Source organism: Cucurbita pepo, chromosome 1 (assembly GCF_057944985.1).
Source record: "Cucurbita pepo subsp. pepo isolate OVF chromosome 1, ASM5794498v1, whole genome shotgun sequence".
Lineage (NCBI taxonomy): Eukaryota > Viridiplantae > Streptophyta > Magnoliopsida > Cucurbitales > Cucurbitaceae > Cucurbita > Cucurbita pepo.
In genome coordinates, this window is record NC_141798.1 from 7724987 (window position 1) to 7741889 (window position 16903).

Below are 16903 nucleotides of genomic sequence, written 5' to 3' on the forward strand. Positions count from 1 at the left end.
GTGATTAGCCTAACATGTTCCTTCCAAATGTCCTCTAAACCAGAGGCAAAAGCTTGTGTGATGTGATCAAATCCATGGCTTAGTTGGGTGACAACCTGACCATTTCTAACTGTAATGTCACTCTCTGATTGCTCAAACAATCGTGGGACGTGGAGGGTGATGTTCTTTGCCCACCCTTAATAATTCAGCCTTCATTCTTCCTTTTTCTTTCTCTCCTCTAGCATACACTTTTTAAAAACCTTGAAAGGGAAAGCTTAAAGAGGACAAGGGAAAGCTCCTCTAGCATACACTAGCCGGCTGTTACATTGGTTTTAGAGCCAGACACTAGGCGATGTGTCAGCGAGGACATTGAGCCCCAATGGGGTGGACATCGAGAGGTGTGCCAGCAAAGACGCTAGGCCCCCAAGGGAGGTGGATTGTGAGATCTCACATAAATTAGACAGGGGACAAGTACCAGTGAGGACGCTGAGCTCGGTGGATTGTGAGATCCCAATTAGAGAGGGGAACAAGTGCCAGCAAGTACGCTGTGCCCCGAAGGTGGGTGAATTGTGAGATTCCACATCGATTGGAGAGGAGAACAAGTGCTAACGAGGACGCTGAGCGCCGAAGGTGGATGGATTATGACATCCCACATCGATTGGAGAGGAGAACGAGTATCAGTGAGAACGCTGAGCCTCAAAGGTGGGTGGATTGTGAGATCCCACATCGATTGAGGAAGAGAACGAAACATTTTTTATAAGGATGTGAAAATCTCCTCACTAGGCCCTAAAGGGGGTGGATTGCAAGATCCCACATCGGTCAGAGAGGAAAACGAAACATTCTTTATAAAAGAGATAGAAATCTCCTTCTAACAAACGCGTTTTATACACCAACATAAAGGCAAGAATTTCACCTTCAATTCTAATGAGAACACGAACAAAAAAAAACTCGATTCTTTTATAAGATGCATGAACTTTGGGGAGTTAACATCAACTTAAGCTTGTGTTGTAAAGAGGAGATGAGTGAAAAGCAAAAGACCAATGATGCCTCACAAAAAGGGTATCAAAAAGTGAGCACTTTCAATCACCATGATATGAAAACCCCTTGAGCCTTCTCCAACATCTTTTATATTCTCTTTTCCTCATCACAAGAGCTTATTTAATGGATAAGATTTGGATTTGGATCATCATCAACTCACTAATCTTGCTTAACAATCTATTAGTGGAACAACATTCTTGTATGATTAAATCTAACACATTCTTTTCATTAATTAGTTTAATTTTGTATTATATGCAAATAATATATCATTGAAACTTGATTTTTGGCGTAAAACGTAAATAAAATCGTTCTAACGGAGTTAACAATAATATAAAGCTAAATTAATAATAATAAAAAAAAAAAATACTCTTTAACGTTGTATTTATCTCAAAAATACCACTGAACTCAAATATATATATATATTATAAATGAAAAATCTTTATTACAAAAATACCCTTAAACTTTTAACGTGTTTCAAAAATACCTTTTAAATTCTAATAAAAAATCATATAAAAGTAATCTTAACACTCTTTTATCTTATGAAATTTTTGAAAATTCAAATATTTTGTTAGTGCTTAAATTTTTTTTTTTTTTTTGTTAAATTTTAAAGGTATTATTAAAAATATAAAAAATTTAAGAATATTTTTTCAATAAAATTTAAATACAAAGTGACTCTAAAAAAAATAATAATTTAAAATCCAATATTTAATTTGTAATTTAGAGAAAAAGTTGAGAATCCACTAATCTACAAAATTGATTTAAATTTGGTGGGTAAGGGTATGATTACAAATGTCCTTTGTGGAGCATATAACTCAAGGTTTAATACAATGATTTAATAAGAAATTAAAGCATTTAGATTAAGATGCTACATTAATAATAATAATAATAATAATAATAATAATAATAATAATAATAATAATAATAATAATGATGTTGTTTTGAGAAGCTTCATAGTAAAGCAAAAGGAGAAGAACCCCACATTTGTTTGGTGGGTAATGCCTTTATTTAATTGCCCATTGGAATGTCTAAAGAAAGCTTACAAAAACACATTAATATGACGAAATTATTGTTATTTTAAAAAATTACGCATTTAATTTCTTTTCTAAATGCTTAATGTATTATATATATATATATTATGAGTCAACATTGGGACAAGAAATGGTCTATTTTATTTAATATTGAGTAACGAGGCATTTCCAACACATCACATGCCTTCACATCATCTCCTATTAATCACATCATTTTACCCGAGTAATTTGTTTTAAAAATATCTATAAATTTTTAATAATATTTTAAAGTAAAGAGTATCTATGGTACTGTATTTATAAAATATCCATGAAACTCTCTACCCTTCTAAAAAAAAGTTCAAAAAAAATTTAACGGCTGTCAATACATAGACAAGAACCATTTATCGACGTCTCGTAAATATATTTTTTTGAAGTTTCTAAGGTGTTTTTCAAGTTTTTTTTTTTTTTTTTTTTTAATTTAAGGTATTAATTAAACTTTTAAAAAATTAAAAAGTATTTTTGAAAACTTTGTGAAAATTAAAGGGTATTTTTTAATCTCTTTGAGAGTGTTTTTGAAATAATATTAACGGGTTTAATCCATAAACATTATATTAAAATTTGAATCACATTTATTTACCTAAGAAGAAGGAGACAAATTAATATTATTATTTATTTGAATATTTAAAAAATGAACCAATTTTAGCCAGATAAAGACTTATCATACATACAATGATATAAAGGTTGTTTGATAATTAAAAAAAAATATCTTTTCCAATAGTATAGATTCTTTAATGATACGTGGATTTGAATGATAGATGCTATTTATAATATTTAAATTTTTAATTGAAAATAAAGATAAAATAAATAAATAAAATTAGTAGAGGGTTTGGTAAATAGTGTAATTAATGTTAGTGATTAGTTTAAAAATGAAAGGCGATCTGTTCCACATCCCTTTCCTCAATAAATACCATAATAAATAAATGGAAAGCTTCACGCATTCAAAACAAAACATTTTGCATTAAGTATTTGATTAAAACCACACCCACTTCTTTTTCCTTTCTCGTTGTCAACAAAATTAATGCCATTCTGCTTTATTATTTCTTCCCAGCTTTCAAATTACAATAATAATTACAAAACAATTCCAGGTGGGTTTGCTTTATTATTAATAAATTAATCCTTAGTTTAGCGAATTTTGAATTCCATAGTCGAATCTGGCATGTACCACGTGAGATCTCATCAATTGAAATAGGGAATGAGTGTTAGCAAGAACATTGGGCTCCAAAAGAGATGGACTATGAGATCCTACCTGAAGAGGGAAATGAAACATTATTTACAAGGGTGTAGGGCGTTTTAAAAGCTTTGAGGGAAAATCCAACCTAAAAGTAAAAGCATAAAGAGACAGACCATATCTACTAGAAGTGAACTTGGATTAATACTTTTTGGCCTTCACGGCCTTCACTATGCGAACAGTATTTTCTCGTCATCCAAACAGAAAATTTTCCTGGATTGTTCGAAACAGAATGAGAAAATTTTGCAGATTTTAGGCAGGCGGATAAGATGGTGGCGTGTCCTTGTCCTTTTTTTCTTCTTTTTTCATGGAGAATCTTATGAAACCGCACGCTTTGCCGTCTTCAATATCTTTATTCAAGAAACTATTTAATTTTGTTTTAAGTTATTTAATGAGCCCAAAAACATTGACCTCCGGCCACACCGCTGACCACGTCCGTCCAAAGATAACGATTTCCGGCATCCTGGAACTTGCCATCCAGCCGGTGGCAGTGTGGGTTTGCCGACTTGTCGTTCACACCACAAAGTTTTAACTTTTTTCTTTTTTTTATGACCGAAGGTGATAAAAAGTAAAAGAAGGTGAAGTTGAATACTATATTATCCGTACGTTACAATGTCAATTTTCGATATAAGTTTGACCCGCGTTGCATTAAATTAGTTGGGAAGTGCGAGATATATGAATGGACGGCCTGCAATTCTAAGTAGACCCATTTGGCGAGCAAAGAAGCTGTATAGAAAGGGACTTCTTTTCCTCCTATTTATCATCATCTTCTTCTTCCTTTTCCTCCTCTTCCTCGTCTTCTTTCAATCTACCATCACAGAGTTCGGATGGGGAATTGCCAGGCGGTTGATGCGGCGGCTCTGGTTATACAGCACCCAACTGGCCGGATTGAGAGGCTGTATTGGCCGGTGGTGGCTAGCGAGGTCATGAGAACTAATCCGGGTCACTATGTTTCTCTTATAATTCCCTTACCTCAATCTGAGGATGACAATCCGGAGCCCAAAACGGTGCGTTTTACTCGTGTTAAGCTTCTCCGGCCAAACGACACTCTTGCTCTTGGCCATGCCTATCGGCTCGTCACCACTCAGGGTATGATACAGCTTTTCTGTTCCTTCTCTGTTTGGTAGTAAGTTTAGCCCTTACCGACGTTTTGTTTGGAACCTCCAGAGGTTATGAAGGTGTTGCGGGCTAAAAAGTATGCAAAATCCAAGAAGCCATTGATGGAGTCGGAGGAGAAGCGGACTGCCGGCGGTGAAGTAGAAGAGACGGAGAAGAACCAGCAGGTAAACCCAAATTGTTTCCCTTGGAATCAGAATCGATCACTGCAACAGAAAAGTGAAAAAGTCAAACATGATTGTGATTGGGAATCATTTTCCGAGATAAAATCATACCAATAATCTCTCTGAAAAAACAAAAAACATTGCAGGCAGTCAAACATGAAAGACATCGAATTCGAACACCAGCAGCAAATGCCACTGCGGCGAGGTCAAAGGCTTGGAGACCATCATTGCAGAGCATCTCTGAAGCTGCCGCCTGATTTATGTGTCATACTTTTTTTCATCATAACAAGCACAAGCGTGGTTCATACGGCAGAGAATAGAGGAGTTTGATTTAAGATGCTCGTTGCAATGGCAGAGGATTCAGAGAGAGCTTGAAAATGGGCATCCAAGTTTCCAATTCAGTGTGAAACCAGAGCCCCAGAATGATTCATGTACTGCAAGAAATAAGGCATTTGTATAGCAACAAAGATATCAAATCAATGAAATTGACAATGTATTGGAGTAATTTTGTGTTGATACAACCATTTGTTCCTCCATCTTCAACTCATGAGAAAAAAACATAACAGAATCTAGATTCAAATACCCAATCTTCACAAATGTAACAACAAGAAGCAAATCATTTGAGCCCTCGTTTTGAGATCCAAATGTTCCAATCGTGATCTAGATAGTTTTGAGCCCATAGAAGCGAAGTTCTTGCAGCCAAAGGCGCTCCAGGTAATTTCCTCTCGTTTAGAGCAATAAACATATTAGTGAAAGGCTCCACTAATAATGTCCCAGGACCTCCGTACTCCACATGCAAATATTCACTAAATATCTGCTCAAAACTTGCAAAGTACATTCATGTTAAGCTCACATAAATTCGGACATCTGAATTCAAATTGGAATATTCGTTCAGTTTCTGGTTTGAAAAAATCAAAATGCAAGAAGTATATCAATAATGGCAGCATAGGTCAAACATTCAGAACAATTTTGCGCAATTAATGAAGCTGTCTTGGAAATAGTGATCGTTCTGTAGCTCTATAGGCAGGTCTGATGTTTTCTCAGGTCTCAATTATTCATCTCAAGCCATGGAAACACTTGAAGGCAAAAACACGATTAAACTAAACTAACTCTCTAAGCAAACAATCGCCTCATCTGATTCAGACACATTCTTCAACCGAAATCAAAGGGATTCAAACTAGAAAATCACAACCTCTTCATTCTATAATAATGATTACCTTTGAGCAAACCTCCACAACCGAATCGAGGTCGTTCCCAAACGTCTCGCGATCCTTCGCTAGCTTCTTCGATAACTGCTCCTTAAATTTCTTGGTTTCCTGCGAAAAACAACCAAATGAATTAACCAACGCGATCACATAACACAAAACCGGAATCAATTTAAGCAGACAAAGGAGCTACGTCGCAAAAAACTTACAACTTCTGCAAACTCCGGTATCGGATCATGGTAAACGCAGCTGGCCGTGGCCGGCGTTGCTCTGTATATGATGGAAGAAGTTAAGGTACAATTAACAAAGGGCTTTACAAGGGAAGAAGAAGAAGAAGAAGAAGAAGAAGAAGGGGAAAATGTTGGATAATTAAGTCCGTTGAAGCATGTAGTCTTGGCGGGAGAAACTGCAATGGCCGAAACCAGAACGCAACTGTAGGACGCCATTGGATGGGGTTATCCCGCCCCTAAGCTAATCCCTAATTTTCGCGTGGCGTCAATTTGAAAAGCCCATTAGAGAGTCCATTAATTAAAATTGGGACTTAAGCCCACTTAACAACCCAAGTCCATGTTCAAAGGCAGATGGGTCAAATTCAGCCCAGATTCCAAATTTAGCCCTCTACTAAGATTTTTGCATAATTTAATTTAATAGAAAATTATTTTTAAAAAAAAAAAACAAAAAGAAATAATTATTAAGAAAACAAGAGAACTAGAGATGATGATGATGAAAGTAAGGAAGATAAATGTGATGATTATAAACACCCTTTTGTTTTTATGTCCACGACAACCTAAAAAAAAAGCTAAATGATACTCGCAGACGCTCCCTTGAAAAAATTAAATGATACCCACTATGTTCTTTTACTTGTCGTGTCGTATCGTTTGATATTGAAAACTTTTTTACTATAATTTTTTAATTTTTGTTAAGAAAATACATTAAAGGAAGTGTTTTTGAAGGGAAAAAGGAAGAAAAAAAGTAAATAATGTGACATTCTCTTTTTGTAAGTGAACATGAAACAGTCGTTTTCGGGACTTACTTTTGCTTTAGCTTTTGTTCGTTTGTTTGTTGTTTAGCAGTGAAGATTGATGTTTGATGGTAACAGTGGAAGTGACAAAGGGGAGCCCAATGGTGTTGAGAGCTGTGCTGTATTGCATTCAGCGCATATATATATATATATATATATATATATATATATATATATATATATATATATATATATATATGATTATAGTTCAAAGAATAAAGGAAAAAATCTGGAGGCATATCTGAGGAATTTTTGGAATCATTTGAAGCTTTTTAGCCATTTACTTCAAAAAGGCAAAAGGGGCCTATAAGTTTTTCATTTCTGCAGAGAAACCCACATTCCTTGTTCAATTCAAGAACAAAAGCAAAGCTATTTTGCTCCAAGGACTACACATTTGGGCACCCCACTCAGAATGAGTGCGAGCGAGGACGCTAGACTCTAAAGGAGTTGAATTGTGAGATTTCATATTGATGGGAGAGGGAAATGAATGCGAGCGAGGACGCTGGCCTCTCAAGGGACGTGGATTGTGAGATCTCACATCGGTTGAAGAGGTAAACAAAACATCATTTATAAGTGTGTGGAAACCTCTCCTTAATAGACACATTTTAAAAACTTTAAGAAAAAGCTCAAAAAGAAAAATCAAGAGATGATGATCGAGACCTTTCATTCTTTGAATCAAGTCTTCTACGACACTACCAAAGAGAATTGGTAACTCTGTTCCTTATCACAAGTCAAGAACTTTACTGGTATATATAATGGGGGCAGTCATAGATCTAGCTAGCTGCCACAAAATGATCCATATACAGATTTCCCAAACTTTGCTCTATACTATATTCCCAAACTTTGCTCTATACTATATTACTACTTGGGATTAATGATGAGGTATGATGGTGTAGAAAGCAACAGGGGTGAAAAATCCAAAACTCATGTATAAACTTTATCCTCTATATTTAGAGTGGTATGATATTATCCATTTTGAATATAAACGATTTTCACATTTAATCAAAATGGGCTATCTCAAATAAGCTTAAAACTAGGCTTCCCTCCCTTGTTCCTCATTCAGGCATTTTATCAAACATGTTGTGACCATCTCTGTTTATGCAGCAGCCTGAGTTAATGGAAATATTCGCTGGATGCTGTCCACTTGGACCAATCAAACACAACAAAAACAAACTCATAATTGCATATACAGATATTTCAAAATCGGTTTTTCATTAATCATCTTTTTTCCGAGTCGTATCTCTCTTTTTTCTTTGTTCTTTTTCCTTTTTCCCCCAATCAATTCAGGACCCAATTAGTGTAGAGGAGATTATTGTATGTACGTACCTTTACAAAGACTCGAGAGGTGGCTTCGGCCGGATAATACTAATTAGTAGATGATCATTTAGCTTCTGGTCTTTGGCCCACATATACTTTAATGCCTGCCTTCTTGGTGGAGAAGACGGGTGGCGTGGCTCTAATTGGCGTTGGGGATACTCCAAATTCTAGTGGAACCCATCTTCTAACAATATTCATTTAATTCATTTGTGAAGTCGTTCTCAAATTAATGGTAATTCAATCGCAACCATCGGATGATTCAAGAGCTTAGTTTACGGGGATCCACAATATTTTTTTAATTAATTAATGTGGATTGGATGCTCATATGCTCCAAACTTACCAATAGAAATTCAATAATTTAGAATTCCATATCATTTCTGTGTTTCCTAAGATGTCATCATAATTGGTAGAGCCGAGGATTAATTAAATAAATTAATAAGATATTTTATTATAATTATAAAGAAATTTTCAAAACAAACAAAAATTTTAAAACATAGTAAATATTCGATTAAATATATTATTTTCTAAATGTATATAAAAATGGTGTTCCTCGTTTTTTACCTACAAATGTGTTTAGAATGAGAAGCTCCTAAATAGAAGTCGGGGAAAAAATCATAACTCATTAGGACTATATGAATCAAATTTCTAATACTCCCCTCTTACCTTATAGTATGTTAATCACACCCAATTTGTCTTTTCCAAAATTAAATTTTGTCTTCCATTTTTAATGAAAATGTTAGATTTAATATGAAAGGATGGGGGAGAAGTCTTTCCAATTAATTAAAATATAAATCAAGACACTAACTAATAAATATAAATATTATCTTGACAAGATTGGCAAAGTAGTTGTAGAAACGTCCAAGTCTATACACGAATGAAACCCATCATGGACTAGAAAAGCTACTCCAAAGTAAGCCTATAAAAAGAAAGGTGGATGATTTTTTGTATTTAAATTGAGACGAAATAAACTATTCAAATACGTAACCAACATGATGGTCCTAGAAGGATGACCATGTAATATGGTGCAATCTAAAAGTACCCATCCAGCAGAAGAAGATTGTTGAGTAATAATTGTCGCTATGTATTCTTACAAATTACAATTAAAAGAAGATAAGGGGTACAAGAAGGGAAGACAGTGCCTAAATTTGGGTGGTGGAATCAACAAGAAAGTGATAAACGCCTGGCTGGATTTTTGCAATCGATAAGTAAAGGGGCCATAGTTATGCACAATAATACCTGTTATGTCGGGAATCTAAGGGCTATATGACAATTTCTACTGTGTTTTTTTTTGGTTGCCCTCCCAATTCTGTTTTTTGAACTACTGAACTTTCCAATCACCACATAAGTTGTTAAGATAATATACACTTTTAGTCCTAAAATTGAGAACAGTTGATCTTAAGGGCCAGCCAGCTGGTTGAGAGAGCTCATTCTCATATAATACATAAACACTATGATGCGGAGAAGAAAAACCCATTCACAAAACTACAAAATATTGATTGTCAATCACATGCGATGAACAGAGTAAGAGAGAGAGGGAAATGAATGAAAATTAATCACATTGATTGAAACAAATACAACAAGCAATCAAAGGCCCCAAAGACCTTTTTGTATACTTGGGATTTTTTCCCTTCATCTAACGCAGGCTTTGAAAAATAAAGAAGTAGAAAGGAAGAAGATAAACTCACAGAACTCAGAAGGGCCAGGCCGATTGGCTTAAGTCCAATGAAAAAGAAGAGGCACTTCCTCCAGCCGAAGGGGCGGGCAGTCCACTCGTACAGTACACACTGACACCCAAGAGCATGCCACGCACCAAAAAGCATGTGCATAAACAACCACTCAATTTATTTACTGCCCAACCAATGGGGAGCAAAATATAGTTGTTGGAGATGGGAAAATTAATCAAACTTTTGTGTTCCACACTCCATGTGGACTCCTCCACTTATTCAACACTCCGCCATTTCCCTCAAAATCAAACAAACCCCTTTCCTTTAGTTTCCCCCCATTGGGAATCTGCAAAGCCATTAATGAATGGCAATTTCCCACCAACAAGATCATAAATAAATAAATTATTGAAATCTCCCAGCTCACCCGAACTCTGAGATTTCATACACTACATACTATAATTAACACGCACCACTCTAGTTATGTTAACTTATTATCTAAACCCTCCCAAAAAATATTGAGGATTCTACTTTTTTTTTTTTTTTTTCTTTTAGACAAAGTTCGGCTACCTCTCATTCTTCGGTGTTACCTTTGTCATCATCTATCCAGACGCTGCTCTGGTTTAATTTTCTCCTTTTGTTTGGTGATGACGAAGATGAGGAAGAGGAGGAGTAGGAGGATAAGTCGCTGGATGTCATCCTAGTGCGGACAGTCACTCTAAACTGGCCGGGTAGGATTTTGGGGGACTTGCTCCGGCTACTAACAAGAACAATCTCTTGCATTAACCGGTAGCAGCCGGTGATATTTTCCTGCTAATATATTCGAATGAGGATATATTTTTTTAGTATAAAACACACATGCCCAACATAATCACAATCTGGCACTTACTTTCCTCAGGCCGCTGCACCATGATTCAGCATGTTCTGGATTGACAACAGACAAACCCGGGACTTCATTTCCTGCACAAAGCAAGGCGGCTGCCGCAATACACGATGGCCAGTTATCCAGAAAGATTACCTCTGTGGACCAGATACACAACTTTGATTTCACTTTCAAGTCCCATATTTATAATCCATGTCTAAAAAAGAGCCCAGTTTAGTTTTCTTTTTTACCTCGGATATTCGATACTATAATTTCTGTTGCTCTTGAAATAAGAAACCCGATGAAATCTCCCGATGGGTCGAGCTTGCAAGCAAAGAATGCTATGAAATTGAACGGCGTTACTGAACGCAGCCGCCAATCCAATACCCTCAGCACCAACAACTCCATCCTGCATATTGTTCTGGGTTCAAATATATATTTAGCCCCCTCAACCTGAAAAGGAAAAAGAAAACAATCCATTATAATACACCAAGAAAGAAGAAAAAAAACCCAACATTACCCATTCTCCACAAAGAGAAGGAATAATATATGTCCAATTAAACCAACCTGAAGATCTAGTAAAGCGGGAACAAGAGGTTCCTCCATTTTAGCAGCCAGTGACAGGCAAGCAACAGAGAGGAGTTGCAATGGCCACCCATTTGTTTGCTGAAAACAATACAAAGAATAGAAAATTTAACCAACCATTAGGCGCTAATCATTCCATATCCCAATGAATCAACATCGTCATTAAGTAGAGATAAGCAAACAATAAATGCCACCGCTATTTTAGGTGAGAGTTCATTGGTGATTTTGTCATATCAAATTAGTTCATCCTATCCGTTTCTTTGCCGGCACTGTGCACGCACATTGCATGTGCCGTGACAGAAGAAACAAAAGCTTGTAAAAGGCATAATGAATATCAAATCATACTTTCAGAACTTTAGCAATCCTTTAACAGAGTGAAGTGCACGATGATCTTCACTCATAATTTACTTATTATTCGATTAACTATTTCCCCAATTCCCAAAAAGTTAACTTACACAAACACTCACATATTTTTAGATAGTTAGATATTTTATTTCGAAAACAAATTAATGCAGTCTTAATCTGAATACAGAAAAAATAAATAAATAAGATATTAAATAATACGTTTCATGCTCAGAATTGCTACAGTCTAGTCCTTTTCATGGTTTGAATAAGTCAAATATAATTACTCCCATTAAATGTAACAAAAAAAAATGACGATCACTAGCATCCATCCACGAACATCTTGAATCTTCAAAATAATTCACACAAATAATTATTTTCTCTCTAAAGAATCTCACCGGCAAACGGCGTGAACAAAGGAAGCGATCCAAGTAGTTGACGGAGAGATACGCTGTCAAAGGCTGAAAACCGTAATAGGCTTGAACCTGCAAAAGGTATAATCGCATAAATAACCGCCGTATGCGACGGAGACGGAGGTAAATATAAAAGTTAACTGTACTACATGGTCATAATATATCAAATGGATTCGTCGACGGCCACTGATACGGACTCCGATTTGATCGACTCGGATCTGACTGAGTATCAGTGATCGCCGACGGATTCTGGTGTGATAATTCAACCGCAATATTCGTCACGTGAAGAGTGGCATTTTGGTAATAAATGACTGTGAAACGAATCGGAAAAGCAGAGGAGAAATTCTTACCTTAAGAATCCATGCAACAGAGTCTAGTCTAGCGGCCGCATCCAGCGATGGAGATTGGAAGCGCGAGAAACAGTCGTAATCAGGGACGAAGCGACGCTCATCCTTGATGAAGACGGCGATAGATTCCTCAACGCAGGCCGTCGAATCGAAGTCGGACGAACACCCCGGCGACTCGCCGGACAAGACGCCGGAGGAATCCTCCGGGCAGATTAAATTAGAGAAGCAGTTGGAAATCGATACGGACATGATGACCTCTTCCGACTCCTCATTCTATTGCCATCTTGCCGATGAGAGAGATTCAAAAGTAGCTGAGAAGAGAGAGGAGAAGTTGGACGGAATACTTAACGCCGGTGTGACGTAAAGAAAAACTGAAAAAGTGGTTTTGGTTGAAGTTGGGGCTTGGAAGCTTGCACCGCTTTGTCTGCATATATATGATGTCAATTTAATAGCGACGCTATTTATTTTCTTTTTCTTTATTTAAATATAATATTTGATATTTAATTTTAATAAAATAAAATAAATTTAAAAAAAGTGCGGGAAACATTTTACCCCGAAAAACGGGTTCCGTTTATTGACAAGAATGTTTGCGCAATGGAGGACAGTTCCAAATTCCAATCCAGCCCCCAATAATATCGCGCCACGTCAATTACTAGCTTTCTTTTTCTTTTTATTTTTTTGAATCATGAGCTATAATATTATAGCATAATTAACCTCTTACCAAATATGATTTTAATTTGTTTTATTATTCCAATTAAATACTTAAATTAGAACTCACTCTAGCTTCTTTTTAATTGGATTTGATTGTAGCTCAAAATGATACATTAGACGTCTGAATCGCATATTGAGAAGAATTAAACAGTTGTGTTGATAAAATGATTGAAATGATTAGCAATTATTAAAATTAGGTGTTTCGTTATAAATTAGGATAGATCTATTGTGACACGTAAACGTGTTTGTGTTTGTGTTTGGGTGTAAATTTCATCTAACTATGAGGGCATTTTAGAGAATTGACAAATTTTGAGAATGAACAAAAGGGGGGAATTATACGGAAGTCGAAAGGAAATGAGTAATAGTAGTGTAATAGTCCAACGTCCTTGTCAACCAATGTGTGATCTCATAATCTGTCATTCATAGAGACCCCAATGTGTGATCTCATAACCTGTCATTCATAGGGACCCAATGTTCTCACTAGCACACAGTTTAGTGCCTAACTCTAATATCATTTATAAGAGTCCACTGCTAAGAGATATTGTCCACTTTAACCTGTTGCCAATTATCATCAGCTTCATGATTTTAAAACGTGTCTACTAAAATACAGTAATAAAACACCATAACTCTGTATTACCATCTACTCATAATTTAAAAAATAGATTGAGCACCAAATCAAACTTTTAAAATATCCCCTAGCCATAGGATGAAAGGTGATATTGGTGGTGCATAATTTAAAATGGGAAATGAGTTTGATTCAAAACTTGTATTATTTGCTACCCACACACTCTCCTTCAAGATAAGATTGTTCATTTTATGTGGGGCTTCCCAATCTCTTCATTATTTCTCTCTTTCAATTCAACCCATTTTCAACGTCAAATTTATTCCCCACGCATATGTTTATAACCTCAAATTATTAATATTATTATAGCTGCATTTTCTTATGCATTTTGCTATTTTTGTGGGCTTAATTTATCGGCCTAGATTTAAACATAACGTTCCTTGAGTCCAATCTGTAAGGAGTATTTGAGAAAGAGGTCCCTAAATTCATGATCTTTCGTGTGTAAGATTGATGTGATAACCAGCTTGGAAACACATCGCAAAATTCAGGTAGTTTTTTAGAAATGATTACCTACGAAAAAAAATATACAAACAAATAATAAATAATAAAAATAAACTTAACGTCGCCCAAACTTGAACTGAAAACCTTTAATGTGTATCACGACACCTTCATTAACTTCTAAAATACTTTGCTTATTTCACCTAGTTTTTAAAAAATTATATACAAACAAATAATGAATAATAAAACTTAATTTTGTGTCTCCGAGACTCAGTACACCACAACACCTTCATTTGCTTGGAAAAATATATACATCTAAATAATGAATAATAAAAATTAATTTGACATTACTCGGACTTGACTTGGAGACCTTTAGTGATAACCAACTACACACGGACATTTATCTTTAATGTGTTGACTGACACCTACCTTCAATGTGTTAGCCACTGATCTCTAGCTTTTGAAAATTGATCATGGATTTAAAATAGAATAATGACATACTTCAAAATTACGTTATCTGCTGGAGTAGCTCAGTTGGTTAGAGCGTGTGGCTGTTAACCACAAGGTCGAAGGTTCAACCCCTTCCTCTAGCGTTTTTAAATTTCTATTTTTAACGTTTTGGGCTGTCCACTTCACCGAGGCCCATTGGGTTCATGGGCCTCAGGCTGCTTGCGACTGAAGGAAGAAGGCAGTTCGGAATCAAAACCTCTCGTTCCATTTCCGAAATGTTCAGGAACGGAGAAAACCGCTGGTGATGATCGATCCAAAATGACGACCAAACTTCTTGCGAATCGGTTTCGGCACCTATTCTTCACATCAACAGGGACAACCAGAGCCACCTCCTTTACTATTACATCTTCTTCTTCCCCATTTCGATGCATATTTTTTTCTAAGTTTTCATCATCGTCACCGTCTTCTTCCGGCATCGATTGCTCTACTGCTGCGCCTCCGGATATTGCCGATGTTCCTGAAGAAGTTGTTGAGGAATTATTCGATGCCGTCTCTCCTGCTGCTGCGAATTCTTCGGCTGTCGAGCTTGTGTTTCCTTCTCTTCTCCAGCCTCGCGTTGTTGTCTATGACGGTGTATGCCATCTCTGCCACCGCGGTTCGATCTCTTTTCTCTCCCTCTTTAAAACGCTCCGTTTACAGTTTCATTCTGGTTCCTCTGTTTCACCAGAATGTGCCATTGCTACCCCTGTAATTTCATTCAAAGAACTAAAGAATGCGCATAATCAGATTTTCATTTTCTTGTATACTTAATATTTAAAGCCACTCCGCCTTCTAGGTTTATTTTTTCCTTAATCTTGTGACATGTTTTCCGTTCTTTTTCCTGTTTTTGTTTATGTTTTTTGGCGGCGGTTTGAATTTTCTTACCTTGTCTTTAACTCTATGAACTGTTCGACATTGGTACCGCCCAACTTTTGGAGGAGTTTGATGTCTCTTAGAACCTGTGAATCTGTGAAAGGAATCCTGACTTTTAATTCCTCCTTTTTGGTCTGGTATGTATAATTATTTGTCAGAGAAAGAAGGAAACAAATCTTCGCCGCTAGTAATTGAAACCCTCCTGTTCCAACACTGATTTTCGAGCCTTTATCATCTGTATAATTTGGTAACCTGGTAAATTCTATTGTACTCCAAAGTGATAATTGAAAGTTTTATCCAGGTGGGATTACGGATTCCATGACTTTTAGTCTTACATCGTGTTTCTAGGTCATTTCACTTCCAGACTTCCAGTATATGCTCAAATTCTTAGAGGCTGCATCCTAATATTTCAGTTCCAGAACATTCTGTATCTATCCCTCCATAGTTATGTTTCTATCTTTGTTCTGTTTATCGATAAATTTGCAGGTGTGAAGTGGGTTATAAAGGCGGACAGATATAAGAAGATCAAATTTTGCTGCCTTCAGTCCAAAGCTGCTGAACCATACTTGAGACTGAGTGGTCTAGACAGAGAGGATGTTTACCGTCGCTTTGTGTTCATTGAGGGCCATGGTTCATACTACCAAGCTTCTACCGGTACTTAGCTTTCTTGACCAAGAACAGTTAAAATATCCCTGTGATAACTTCGATCTTTCCCTGTATTCTATAACTGGTGTGCATGTGTAACTCGGTGCTTCATTTACCCTTGTGTATAATTTTTCCCATTAAATGCCTTTCTTATCAAAACTCTAAATTCCCACATAACACTCGAGATTCATTGCTACAGTTAATGTAGCATTTTAGAAAGGAGATTCATTTTCTCTATTTTTGTGTAGATCGACTTATTACTAATAGTGTTACAAAACTTCTGTCAAAATGTATATTGTTCCCTTCTTAATCAGTAGGAATGTAATCCCATTTGAGCAAATTGTGTAATTTTGCAGCTGCTCTGAAGGTCTTGTCCTATTTGCCTCTCCCCTACTCAGCTTTGAGCGCATTCTTGATAATCCCGACTCCTCTTAGAGATGCTATCTATGACATTGTTGCCAAACATCGCTACGACTTGTTTGGAAAAGCCGAAGACTGCTTGGTTTTGCAAGAGGAAGAGCTTCTCGAGCGTTTCATTGATAGGGAGGAACTGCTCGATCAACGCCATCGGTAAGGAAGTATGTGCATTACATTTTATGGACATGGAAATTGTAAATTTTAGTCATTACCCTCCTTTTGGACTAAAGAACCTGATATGAATGTACTTCAGAACTAACTGTTTAGGTAAAAAAAAAAAAAACTTCACCTGTAAGTACTAGTTTGATGGCGAGTATTGTAATGATCAGTTTTAGACAAGAAGCATCAACATCCACAATTCAC

General features: G+C 36.2%; 4 protein-coding genes and 1 non-coding gene across 8 annotated transcripts; 3 read left to right on the top strand and 2 right to left on the bottom strand.

Moving 5' to 3' along the window:
- Positions 1-3876: 3876 nt before the first annotated feature.
- LOC111778236 (protein PLASTID REDOX INSENSITIVE 2, chloroplastic) lies at positions 3877-6272 on the bottom strand. 2 transcript variants are annotated; one of them, XM_087118002.1, is made up of 5 exons: positions 6007-6272; positions 5810-5908; positions 5176-5406; positions 4704-5026; positions 3877-4634 (listed from the first exon to the last, which is right to left on the bottom strand). In XM_087118002.1, the coding sequence occupies exons 1-3, from the start codon at positions 6241-6243 to the stop codon at positions 5209-5211; spliced, it is 534 nt and encodes a 177-aa protein (XP_086974128.1). In that variant the 5' UTR covers positions 6244-6272; the 3' UTR covers positions 3877-4634; positions 4704-5026; positions 5176-5208. The 2 variants fall into 2 exon arrangements, with proteins under 2 accessions (XP_086974128.1, XP_086973908.1); XM_087117782.1 differs by having other exon boundaries at positions 4704-5406; positions 6007-6270.
- Positions 4140-5097, top strand: LOC111778266 (D-ribose-binding periplasmic protein). 2 transcript variants are annotated; one of them, XM_087118509.1, is made up of 3 exons: positions 4140-4401; positions 4480-4605; positions 4704-5097. In XM_087118509.1, exons 1-3 carry the CDS (start codon positions 4140-4142, stop codon positions 4847-4849), a joined length of 534 nt encoding a protein of 177 aa, XP_086974635.1. In that variant the 3' UTR covers positions 4850-5097. The 2 variants fall into 2 exon arrangements, with proteins under 2 accessions (XP_086974635.1, XP_023513764.1); XM_023657996.2 differs by having other exon boundaries at positions 4480-4595; positions 4739-5097.
- Positions 6273-9674: 3402 nt separating the features above from the next.
- On the bottom strand, positions 9675-12690 carry LOC111808058 (cyclin-D1-1). Of its 2 annotated transcripts, none has more exons than XM_023693840.2 (6): positions 12349-12690; positions 11984-12070; positions 11226-11324; positions 10910-11111; positions 10686-10816; positions 9675-10609 (listed from the first exon to the last, which is right to left on the bottom strand). In XM_023693840.2, the coding sequence occupies exons 1-6, from the start codon at positions 12592-12594 to the stop codon at positions 10370-10372; spliced, it is 1005 nt and encodes a 334-aa protein (XP_023549608.2). In that variant the 5' UTR covers positions 12595-12690; the 3' UTR covers positions 9675-10369. The 2 variants fall into 2 exon arrangements, with proteins under 2 accessions (XP_023549608.2, XP_023549617.2); XM_023693849.2 differs by having other exon boundaries at positions 9675-10606; positions 12349-12689.
- A 1945-nt stretch (positions 12691-14635) lies between these two features.
- On the top strand, positions 14636-14709 carry TRNAN-GUU (transfer RNA asparagine (anticodon GUU)). Its single transcript has one exon. It is a non-coding gene; the product is annotated as a tRNA-Asn (tRNA).
- A 109-nt stretch (positions 14710-14818) lies between these two features.
- Positions 14819-16885, top strand: LOC111808071 (Putative thiol-disulfide oxidoreductase DCC). Its single transcript, XM_023693860.2, has 3 exons — positions 14819-15221; positions 15965-16132; positions 16480-16885. Exons 1-3 carry the CDS (start codon positions 14885-14887, stop codon positions 16695-16697), a joined length of 723 nt encoding a protein of 240 aa, XP_023549628.1. The 5' UTR covers positions 14819-14884; the 3' UTR covers positions 16698-16885.
- Positions 16886-16903: the final 18 nt, after the last annotated feature.

Bases quoted from the DNA above. Each gene is read 5' to 3' on its own strand.
- LOC111778266 (XM_087118509.1), top strand. From the start codon at position 4,140: ATGGGGAATTGCCAGGCGGTTGATGCGGCGGCTCTGGTTATACAGCAC. The intron at 4,402-4,479 runs GTATGATACAGC...TGGAACCTCCAG, and splicing joins TCGGCTCGTCACCACTCAGG to AGGTTATGAAGGTGTTGCGG. The intron at 4,606-4,703 runs ATTGTTTCCCTT...ATAAAATCATAC, and splicing joins GAACCAGCAGGTAAACCCAA to CAATAATCTCTCTGAAAAAA.
- LOC111778236 (XM_087118002.1), bottom strand. From the start codon at position 6,243: ATGGCGTCCTACAGTTGCGTTCTGGTTTCGGCCATTGCAGTTTCTCCC. The intron at 5,909-6,006 runs GTAAGTTTTTTG...TGTTTTTCGCAG, and splicing joins TACCGGAGTTTGCAGAAGTT to GAAACCAAGAAATTTAAGGA. The intron at 5,407-5,809 runs GTAATCATTATT...AGTTTTGAGCAG, and splicing joins TTGTGGAGGTTTGCTCAAAG to ATATTTAGTGAATATTTGCA.
- LOC111808058 (XM_023693840.2), bottom strand. From the start codon at position 12,594: ATGTCCGTATCGATTTCCAACTGCTTCTCTAATTTAATCTGCCCGGAG. The intron at 11,112-11,225 runs GTTGGTTTAATT...TTTCCTTTTCAG, and splicing joins CCGCTTTACTAGATCTTCAG to GTTGAGGGGGCTAAATATAT. The intron at 10,817-10,909 runs GTAAAAAAGAAA...TCTGGTCCACAG, and splicing joins TATAGTATCGAATATCCGAG to AGGTAATCTTTCTGGATAAC.
- LOC111808071 (XM_023693860.2), top strand. From the start codon at position 14,885: ATGACGACCAAACTTCTTGCGAATCGGTTTCGGCACCTATTCTTCACA. The intron at 15,222-15,964 runs GTTCGATCTCTT...ATAAATTTGCAG, and splicing joins ATGCCATCTCTGCCACCGCG to GTGTGAAGTGGGTTATAAAG. The intron at 16,133-16,479 runs GTACTTAGCTTT...GTAATTTTGCAG, and splicing joins ATACTACCAAGCTTCTACCG to CTGCTCTGAAGGTCTTGTCC.